Genomic DNA, 11,220 nt, shown 5'->3' with positions numbered 1-11,220 from the left:
ATCTATAGACAATATAAAGGCAATTATAAAATTTGGAAACTTTAACCTCTTTAACCTTGCCACGAGAGTCATATACATTACATGTGTTGAGAACAATTGGAAATGACGCACTGAAGAAGTTTCTCGCCGTAATTCTTATGTCTCAGAAAGCCACAGTACATGGTCAAGGATGTGGAATCCCTTTTCCGATGACTTGAAAACATCGTTTGCAGATAGTGATCGGTCGCGGTGAGAACAAGCGATCATCCGATGGTTTCTGTGGACGACCCGGTTTGAATGGTGGGGCTAATTAAGGCCTTGCCAACACCAATATTAACCGGGTTGACATATGGCACAAGAACGCGACTGTGAAGGTGATGGGTTGACATCGGCGGAAGAACAATTTTTGAAAAACTGAACGGCTCTGGAAGGGCATCCATTCCGCGCTCCTCTTTGGAAATTTCCAACAAAATATTTCGACACCACATAGGCCCGATGGCAATCGTGGTTCTGCAGGAATATAGGTGCGCTGCAGTTAATTGTAACATTCTTCGTGAGGTAAGTTGTAACTGTATTTAGGTATGCCTAGACGTATAATCAATTAGAAAAACAGGTGGCAAGTGGATACAATGTGTTCAATGTTACCTCTGGTCGCACGAACATTGCACTAACAGAGTGAATTCATACATTTGCCACAATTGTGACTGCTCGGACGAATCTGTTTTTGCTTTTTAAAAATCATCTTATGTTTTAAATGTAATCTTTTCTACCAGGAAAGAATGTAAGCTTTAATTGTTTTTTTGGAATTGAGATTGTACTTGTTTAACGCTATAAAGTATTTCTGGTAGCCCCAAAATATACACTATATTTACGAGTACATGTGTTGTATTGTTATGTTACATTTTACCCCGTGGTCTGTTACAATTTAACAAACAAACTTTCTCCATTAATTATCTTAAATAGAGATTGCATTTTAAAATAGGATTTTGCACAAAAGATAGAGTGGTTAAAGATCTTATAAAATAACACAAATCACTTTTCATAAATTGATGTTACTGACATTACTGTATCTCCAGAGTCGTTGGACGATTTGTAGCCACTCAAAATATTCGTCATGATACTGGAGGTATAGGTATAATTCTAACAAATGATGTTTCATAACCATGACTGCAGGAGTGGAGCTACTCAATTTATGTTTTATTGTAGCGTTGTAGAACAGCACATAAGATGGTTGAAATCGAGCTATTTCTTGATTTGCTGTATTGCTTCAAACAATACGTAGTGCCAATAATTTAAGGCAACAGAATTTATACCTTTTGATAAATAAACGTGTAGGACCTTATCCTTGACTAGCTTACCGACTATGTTCGCCAAAAACAGTATTAAGATCATACAGATTTCATTGCATAATAATTTTTAATTCAATAGATATAGGCTATATATCACAATATTCTATCATCACAGAAATATGTAGCTTATTTATGTCATCATTCATAATAATATATGAACTCGTCTAAAATGGACAAGGCAGGAATGTATTGATTGAACAACTGTATCGATGTATGCTCTCTATTTCACATTTCGTATCTATAACGTGAAAATTATAGGCTATAATTATATAAATCTACTAGTTCATAAAAATCAAATTTGGATATTCCTTATCAGAAGGTATCTGATTTAGATTGATAAGTCTTCTGATTTTGGTTTGTAAGTCTTTTCTGATTTGAAATGTGTGTAGACGGATGTAAGAAATTGATAGGTCGGGGTTGTTTCCCCTAGTTTCAATTCCTCTCTACTACCAGTTTTCTTCTGATTTTCTTTTGATCTATTATCTGTAAAAGAACAATAGCTAATTAGGCATCTAAAAGATTTACATCATTCTTTTGTTCTCCTAAGTTCGACCAACCCTTCTTGATTACTGAATGATTACTTTGAACATAATAATTAAAGGTGAGTACAAAAACACAATAAATATCATATACATTAACGAGGTTATGGTACCGTCCTTTGAAAGCAGACGGACCCGAGCTCCTCGCCTTGCATTTGATTTCTTGGATTTACTGTGATAGTGATCGAACCTATGGTAAAATTCAATAAGAATTTGAACTTACAGTCATAAGTATCAGAAGCTCCAATTAATCTCTTGAATTCATTTATCATAAAATTCACCATTGCCGGGTCATCTGGTAGACAGGCTTTATCACATCGCACAGCCGTGAAGGTATCATTTAGTATGCTCATAAACATGTTGATTAGTATAAATACAACCATCAATATATAAATAAATACATATAATGGACCAATAAACTGATCCGTGGCAATAAGTGGATCGATATTCACTTTCATCAGTAGCATTGAAAACAGTGTTTGCATCGTCGTAAGGGGTGTAGAATACTCAGCATTCTGGGAGCCAAATACTATATAGCCAGATATAGCAAATGCAACAAATATAATGGTGAATACTATACAGAAGTTGAACACTGGCCATACAGATCTACGTAATGTTCCCGCTAACTGAGTAACTTTAGAATTGAATCTCACTAGTCGTAGCAATTTCAACATTGAGAAAAATAACAAGAAGGCTTGAGTAAAACAGAATATTTCATCCCACAATACAATTCTCTGGAAGTTAACGAACTGAGCTGAAAAGAAAATATGAAGTTTGTTTAATCATTCATGATCTATCATTCAACAGGTCTTACTGGTAATTGTTATACTGCTAATGTTAGTACATCATCGGCCACCAGAATCAATGAAACAAAGTTTATGGTTCAATTATTTTATTCAGAGTGGAAACAGAGTATTAATTGCACAGCCACCTTCGTCTAATTACTGAATTCAAACTCTAAGAATCTGTTTAGGAACAGTCTTGATTTTTATGGATTCACCACCTCCGTTTATTCAATCCATAATGGTTAAATGTGTTTATCTGAAGTTTTTTCTCAAGATTAAAAACAATTAATAAATAATAACATACCTGCATTATCATAGAAATCTGAGAGTGTCATTTCAGTAAACAGATAGTGAACGCCATAGAAAGCACAACACAATATAGCAGATATAGTATTCATGAACTCAATACAATTCCAGAATTCTTGGAAATATGTCATACCAATCTTCTTCATTAGTTTACATTGCTGTATCAGATAAAACAATGTGAACGCCACAAATACTAAATCCAGTAATATTATAAAGATAGCCGAAGGACCAACATAGCGGTACAATCTTATTGGTGTGATGAATGCTTTTGTTGAAACACTTCCAGTTGGTGGGAATTCTAACATCATGTTGACTACAGTAAACATATTTACACTTGGGTTGTACAGATTGACTTCCACAAATACTGCTCGGGTTTGTCTGTCTAACCATCTCTGAGATTTCAAATATAAAATAATGTCCTCTGATTCCGCCAAGTTATCCTCCAATACAGCCGTATAGCCACCTCCTCCATACGTAGCTCGGTCTCCAGCTATCGGGAACCCATTGACTTCCAATGTTCCTTTATATTGCCAAGGTTTTTTGTCCAGTGTTGTGTTTTTGAATGTATCTTTCCACCCAACTTCATAATTTACATCATCGTATGTTGATAGTTCATAGTCATCTAAGCAGTCGCTGACAGTTCGTATAAGATGTGCATTCACGTCACATGTATCTGAATAGAATAGAATAGCATTTTACAATAAATCAATCGCTCGATATAAACAAATAATGAAGAGAACTAAGAGATAGCATCAACATAATAATGCACGCGAATGGTTATGTAAGACTCAAGAGCTGTGACAAACGACATTATTTAACATTGACAACCATTACCATTTCACATGGATAAGAGGTTTCCGATTTGATAGCTGTTTCAGAACTGACTCCAGTAAGCATAGCGTACCTGTTTTAACTCTTGCTTGTCTAAGTTGGGGCAATCCAACTCTAAAATGTATTCCATCAGAAAGTAACAGTTTCTGATTCGGTGATACTTCGTCTTTATTATAGTAATTTCTCCTGTATAGATTGGGCAATAACCTCTCATCACACCATTCCCAGAAATTCTCATAACTTGATATCTGAAAGGAATTTAATCAAACCACCAACAAGGCAAAAAAAACTGTTATTGTGAACGATAATATAGCAAAAATCTGTCAAACGTTCATTTTGCATGCTGAAAGTGTTTTCCTTGGATAAAATCCACTTAGTAAAGCAAGATGTACATGGCTTTCTCTTACCCCCTCCAATCCACGATGACCTTTAATAACATTCGGTGCATCCAGGTCTTCTATGAACAGGTCTCGGATACCATTAACTTCACCATAGCCTGTGGTATCTTTACTTTCATAACATAATATAGCAATGGTGATAACATAGAAACTGTATACTATTATCTGAAATGATATTGAAATACAATATAGCGACATAGCCTGATTTCTCTTGAACATTTTTAAACATTAGTGTCGAGCAGAACCTTAAGAATGCAATATTAATTCCCACAATTTTACTACTCCTCATGTGTGGCAAATTAATTTGTGTGTCTCTGAATTGAAAAGAAGTAGGCTTTATTTTTGGAAATGAAAAATATCATTATATCCCTGGACATATGGTGGACACTTGTATATAAATTAAACCGACCTCTTGAAAGACGCCAAATAATCTACTTTGTTTCTTCCTATATTCCCTCACTTTTTCCAGATTTTCAACATCTACATTTCTATCTGTATATGGTTTACGATGAGCTTGAAATTACAAACAAAGATTAAGTAACTCACATGAGCTCACATGAATTATTGACGCACAATCTTAAAACAATTTTGAGGGTTATAAAATCCAAATTTCAATATACAGTTTTGTTTTCTTGCACATATTAACGACTGTTAATAAGTTTGCTGGAAACAGGACAAATTAATGTTAATAAAAAATCTTACTAGGATAAGCAGGAGTTTCTGGACCAATTGTGCCCTGTTTACCAGTCTTAACAATATCATAAACTTCCAGTTCACTTTCTTTATCATCCTCATATTCACTGGTAGATCTGAATATCACAGCTACCACAATAGCTACTGTAATTACCTGGTAAAGAGAAATAACTTAGTAACATTAATACATAATCAATAATGTTTTTAACCTACCAATACAGCTTGTATGGGAAATCACCTGATTTTACATAAATATGTTTTCAAATCCTTACCTTGAGAGGTTGAACAATGATGATGGATTCCAGAAAAGACAAGAAAAATGCAGATAACCACATTCCTGATCGTTCAGCACCCCATTCCTGGCTATACAGTACAGTAAAGGATCCACTAACAAACACCGATAACAATACTAGAAACCATGCTACATAGACACACCAGTGTGGTAGTTGAAACCTCTTCTTTGTATTGGTTAAGCTTTCAAACGGATTATCGTTAGCGTTTGATATAATGGTATCTTCTTTGCCCAGAGTATCTTTTACTGTGACTTTGGGATGGATCTTCAAAGAAACTTCCTTTTCTTTAGCGGGTGCTGATTTTCTGAACAGAGTTACAATTAGGATATTGACAGGCACTACTATAAAGCTTCCGAACAAACTGATGAGGAGTTCTTGAGCAGAGAATGTAAATGGTCCAACACTGGCATTCTGAGAGTAATCAAGGCCGTCTGTGGTTTGGTACCACATAGCATTAGCTATCATAGTAGTGAATAACAATGACAAACAACAAGATAGACGCTGAACTCTTGTAAAGGGACTTCTGGTTGGTCTAGCTACCACCGAAAACCACAAGTGACCGTCGGTTATATCCTTGCGACTTTTGAAGAAGAATAAATGGGCAAAGTTTTGCAGATCTTCTTTAGAAGCAACTGGTAAAAATCTTTCAGTCTTTCCATCATCTTTTGTCAACGACAACCATCTATCACAGAGGAATACGTAGCTGAAATGAAAACAAGGATCACTTTTATGTAGTTTTCATCGTGTTTGCACGTAATTCTAAAACTATTCGTCCAATCTGTGAAATCCATGTCAAATTGAGAGTCTTAAAAAATAACTTTATCCCATCAGGTAAATTTTCTGAAAATTCTTGCCTTCTTTTGATTAATGCTGTTCCCCTAAAGTTGCAACGATCATTATCGTTTGCATGACATTCAGGGTCCTATTTTATCTTATGATCAAGAAGGTATTAATAATCATAGAGGTTGCGAAGTACAAGTTTACCTTGCTCCATTTTGAATATCTTTCACTACAACCAGATTTAAAAACCAGTCGACCATCTTTGATTTTCCTGTACTGTCATGCCATATTCTCAAATAGGTCAAGTCTCCAAGTGATCTAGGAACACTCATTAGGTAGCTACTTACACTTCCGGTTGAGAATTCCTAAATAAGGTTAAATAAAGAGTTCACATGTCTGCATCCAATCCTTATCTCATTCTACTCGAATGATTAGATACACCCCTTTGATATGTTTGAACGACTAAAATTCTTTCTATCCCTTGAAGCTTAAACTTTTCAGCAAGAGCCGTTTCACTCCGATAGAGTTTTTGAAAGCATCAATGACTATCTTATCAATTAAAAAAAACTATTTCTTTTTCATTTTTTACATGACCTTACCCTGTTCTTGACATCTTTTAAAGCTCTTATCTCTGATTCATCGTCAAAACCTGCTAAAACTATGAAAATATTGGAATTGGTTCCAGCATTACGTCTGATACCAGTGTAGACTGTCACTTGGTAATGGTAAATATCTGTATCTATATTATCACTTAATGGCTCAACACTCCACTTGAAAAATAGAATTCAAAAATCATCAGAAAACCAATCGTTTTATCTTGTTTTTTTTAGGTATTGGTTGGAATTAAAGAAACTTTATTGCCCAACCAAAATTCGCAAGTTGTTCAATAAAGTAATAGTGATGGAATTGATAAAACCACATCTTACCTTCATCAAATCCTTTCGATCAGCTCTTCTTACAACAAGGACAATAATGAAATATAGGACAATCAATGTAATAACCACACTTAAAACAGCAGCATTATCACCAATATCTTTAAATTTATCAAATACTGTAGAAAAGTTAATAGTATTTGGTGGTACAAAGAAACTGGCACCAAAATCTGTTAAATGATTGGTAAGACATTCCACACTATCTACATTAGTCCCGTCACTATGCTAGAAAAAAAGGTAATGATGAAGTATGTAGGCTATAATAGAAGAAAATTGATTCTGCTCTACGATCAGCGATGCCAAAGCTGCTAGAAAATAAAAATGTCATTAGAAAAATAGCAGGAAATTAGCAATCAGACAATCTAAATCTTTGTCCATGAGTCTTCATCTGATAACGCTTAACACACTGTGATGTCTGTTCGTTTTACATACCTGTACACCCTTCTTGGACCAAATATTATGCTTTATATTCCAGTAATAACAACCGACAGAATAAATTCTAACATCAATATCAGAAGAATGTTGACTGGTGTCTACAAAGTAAAACGAATGAAGTAATTTACAGATGGTGAGCTGAATCATATCGATCAGAATCGAAATAAGCGAATCAATGCGATAGGCAAATTAAAATTGTACGATTGGGCAAAGGAGAAACAAAGATTTATATACTTACTGAATCTAGGTTTGATACCAATATAAGCAATAACACCACCGTATTTGTAGGTATCAATGCCAAATCCATTATCAAACATATTAACATTTAAACGAAGAATCCACGATTTGGGTCCTATAGTTCCTTTCAGTTCATGATTAGTCTCCGTTGGTTGACCGTCAATACTAATATAGTAATCAAATAATCCAAATTCATAGGAAGGAATAAACTCAACATTGGTTACCATTTCCGGTTCACCAAGCTGAACTTTAATATATTTCAAAGATTCAGTGTTATTTGTTGACAATTCTGTTAATGTAACGGTATCTCTGACTTTTGGGTCCAAGATTAATTTGACTGTAACTGGTTCTAAAAGACCGAATACGTCCAATACCTGACCATCACCATATATAACCAGACTGGTAGTGCGACTAGTGATTTGTTCATCGTTCTTTGTAGAAAACAAGTGAACTCCTTCAACCACCTGTAAAAATAACATATATCTTTGTGACACCTTTGATACTAAAGGGGTATATACAGTCCACTGTATATGTTTTCACCCAACAGAGCTGAAATTTGGCTATATCATACTACATAAGAATGTTAAATTGCCACTTGAAATCCGTTATTATTAGTCTTACATGTTATAAACGATGACTAAACGTGGGAATCTAATTTAAGGATATCTAAATTCATAATTTATCCATTTACTATGCATAATTTATGAGAAGAATGTGTCCAATACTTGAAGCTGACGTTAAAATGGAAAATCATTAATTACCTCTATATCCAGATTAGAGTACTGTGATAGATCTATATAGTTATTGACTGAAGACGGTATAGTTGCTAGATGTTTATCATCAATAAAAAGTCTAGCACCAGGAATGGTATTAGCATCATGTCTAGATACTATATAGTTGATGTAATCTCCTATATGAATTGCTGGGGAGACCTCTCCTGGTACACTACCAGATTGTATCATAGAGATTAATTTATAACGATCTTTATACCCAGCTAGGATCTTCTCTGACTGTAACAACAAGACCAAAAACCATTGGGTAATTAGATACTCAGACGTTGAATGTGAAATCATGTCGCAATTAATACGTTAAGGGAATGATTTCACACACATATTTATTTTCCGCACAATAAAAATTAGGTGGGTTGAATTCAACTATAAAGTCACCTTACCCTATTCCTGCTATGATAGTCAAATGAGCTTACCAGGTACTTCTGTTGGTTACAATCAGTAAAGCAAGATGTATGTAATTTTTGTGCTGTTAGTAGCTGTAAATAGCCCTTTGTTATTCCTAAGAAAATAGATGATAGATACAATGTAATCGATACTCAATACAAAATTATAAATTTACTAATAATATCAAAACCAAAGAAAAAATAAGAACATTTTAAACACAAATACTGAATTCAAGAGTGGACCAACCCGAGACAAATAACATCGTATCATACTGAACACTCAATTATTACAGACATGTGTTACTTGCCTACTTTACTAGTACATTGGGCAGCACTAGGCCAGCATCTAAGTGTCTTACCTTTACCAACTGTGTTAATCTGCGCCGTGTCTTTTGAATTATTAAATATTTGATCAAGTTTTGGTATGATGTTCGAATATATTTTCTCTAACATTTTCTGGAAAAGATAAAATTACCCTGAGCATTGTTATACAGCGATATTAAGTGTATAATTAGCATGGGTATGGTAAAAAATATTCCCATCTTTAGAAAACGAAAAAACTGACAAAACTGAGAAGCATACATACCTGTGTATGATATGTCAATGATCCAAGTTCATCTGATATATGTAACAATAAATCTGTTAATAATTCGATCTGTTCTGGTGTTTGTACCAAGTGAATATGGTTTGATATTTGTTGTATGATCTGTTCTTTAGCCTGTAACAAACGGATCAAACGAACAACTGAAGCATTGACGATAAATTTTACAATAATATGACCTTTTCAGAATTCTTCGATACTTTATCATTAATTTGGCCTGCGTCGCTGTCAGTAGCAACTGACCACTTGATTTCTTATTGAAAAGGGAATTCCTACTTACATTTGGGATGTCTCTTGTGGAGTTTGGATCTTTTTCCTTAAAAGCAGAGAGCATAAGTTTAAAGGAACATTGATGCAATTTACATAACAGCGCCATAAATATATATCAATTTAATTAAATTACTAATTATTACATTGAATTTCAAGCAATTATCATGAACCATAATAAAATCGCACTATGATGTACTGTGGCAGTGTTACTGATTCTGGAAGAATAATTGTTTGGTACATGTATTACTACAAGACAAGGTCGTTTTAAATACAGACGTCATATCTTGACTTACTACTATAACAGGCGTTACCTCTTCATGAATCATTTCTGTGATTCCCATATTCATCAATAATATCGCCGTCATATCTTTCTTAGCTTCAAAATCCTGGTATTCATTATCGACATATAACCCCAAAATATCCTTCTTATCGGGAACAATCTGTAAATAAAAATAAACCACTAAAAAACTTCTGTGTGCGATGTATTTACTAAAGTGATGTAAAAGTTTTGCATAATATCAATTCAAATGAAGGCTTTTAAACGGAATATATATCTAAATTTTATTGTTCCAATTTTTTTTATGTTAAAATGTTAATACCATTACGACGTTCATTGATTTATTCAGTACCTTACACTTGTCTGTATTTTATTAGAACAGTTTTATACTTTACCTTAAGTTGAACTACAAAATCCTGATGTGATTGGTATTTATCTTCTATGTATATCAACACATTAATAAGATACCCATGTTCTGGTCGACCTGGTCTTAGCGTAAATTGTGGTGTAGAGATATTACCTCCTATTACTGTACAGAAAATATGAGGTTCCGAATAGGATCCCAGAACATGATATAACAGTTTATATGTCAATAGGCTGTTCCCGTTGCTATCTATTTTTGGATTCCTTTGTGGTCTATCGTCTTCGTCCAGCCAACCACTGCAGCTTATACTGAATCCTGAACTAAAACCAACGCCTGTAAATCACAAAAATATCATATTAGACCGACTTTTAGTCCGATCGTAAGTACAAACTTCGTACTTTAACTAAACTAATGTTTTATAGATTAGATATTGTCGTCAACCACTGTCACAAAGAAAGTCCTAGATTTCAGTCATACCTGATTTATCTATAGTAAGGGGATATACTGCATGGATTGGCAATTTTGAAGCATTTACCTGCAAAGATATTACTGATACAGTTTCCATTATAGGGTGGATAATTGATTGTTATGCTTCTTTCTGTGATACTGTTTCTTCCAGCTGATAGTCGCAATCTGTAAGCACAAATGTCTTCAGTGTATTTTGTCATTTTAACACTCAATTGCTCCTGTATGTGATCAATATTACAAGATATCCCATATAATACTAACGATTGCATAAAGCATAGAGCTTGCGCTGAAACAGTGCGTTAAAGGTTCATAAAAAATATTGAAAACATCTCACCTGTAACTTTGTCCTTGCATCAGGTAATGACTTTTTATCATTAAATTTGCACTATCAACATCTAGAAATATGAATGAATCTACTTAGCTTTGTCATAAAAGTAAAATATTTTTAGATCGCCATTCGAAGAGTTAGGACACATCAAAATTATTGGTCAACGGAAATTAAAATCTAA

At 34.1% G+C, this 11,220-nt stretch overlaps 1 protein-coding gene across 1 annotated transcript; it reads right to left on the bottom strand.

Moving 5' to 3' along the window:
• Window positions 1–1,656: 1,656 nt before the first annotated feature.
• On the bottom strand, window positions 1,657–10,911 carry LOTGIDRAFT_166533 (hypothetical protein; the record flags this gene model as incomplete). Its single annotated transcript, XM_009063607.1, has 21 exons — window positions 1,657–1,811; window positions 2,091–2,621; window positions 2,957–3,631; window positions 3,863–4,037; window positions 4,197–4,352; window positions 4,597–4,700; window positions 4,890–5,034; window positions 5,153–5,876; window positions 6,158–6,318; window positions 6,553–6,723; window positions 6,880–7,110; window positions 7,318–7,418; window positions 7,559–8,021; window positions 8,319–8,567; window positions 8,762–8,847; window positions 9,091–9,187; window positions 9,318–9,449; window positions 9,613–9,648; window positions 9,896–10,042; window positions 10,275–10,576; window positions 10,779–10,911. 21 exons carry the CDS (start codon window positions 10,909–10,911, stop codon window positions 1,657–1,659), a joined length of 4,974 nt encoding a protein of 1,657 aa, XP_009061855.1.
• Between the last annotated feature and the right edge of the window lie 309 nt (window positions 10,912–11,220).

This window comes from Lottia gigantea (assembly GCF_000327385.1).
Source record: "Lottia gigantea unplaced genomic scaffold LOTGIsca_59, whole genome shotgun sequence".
Taxonomy (NCBI): Eukaryota; Metazoa; Mollusca; class Gastropoda; family Lottiidae; genus Lottia; species Lottia gigantea.
This window is presented reverse-complemented; position numbering and strand designations above follow the sequence as displayed.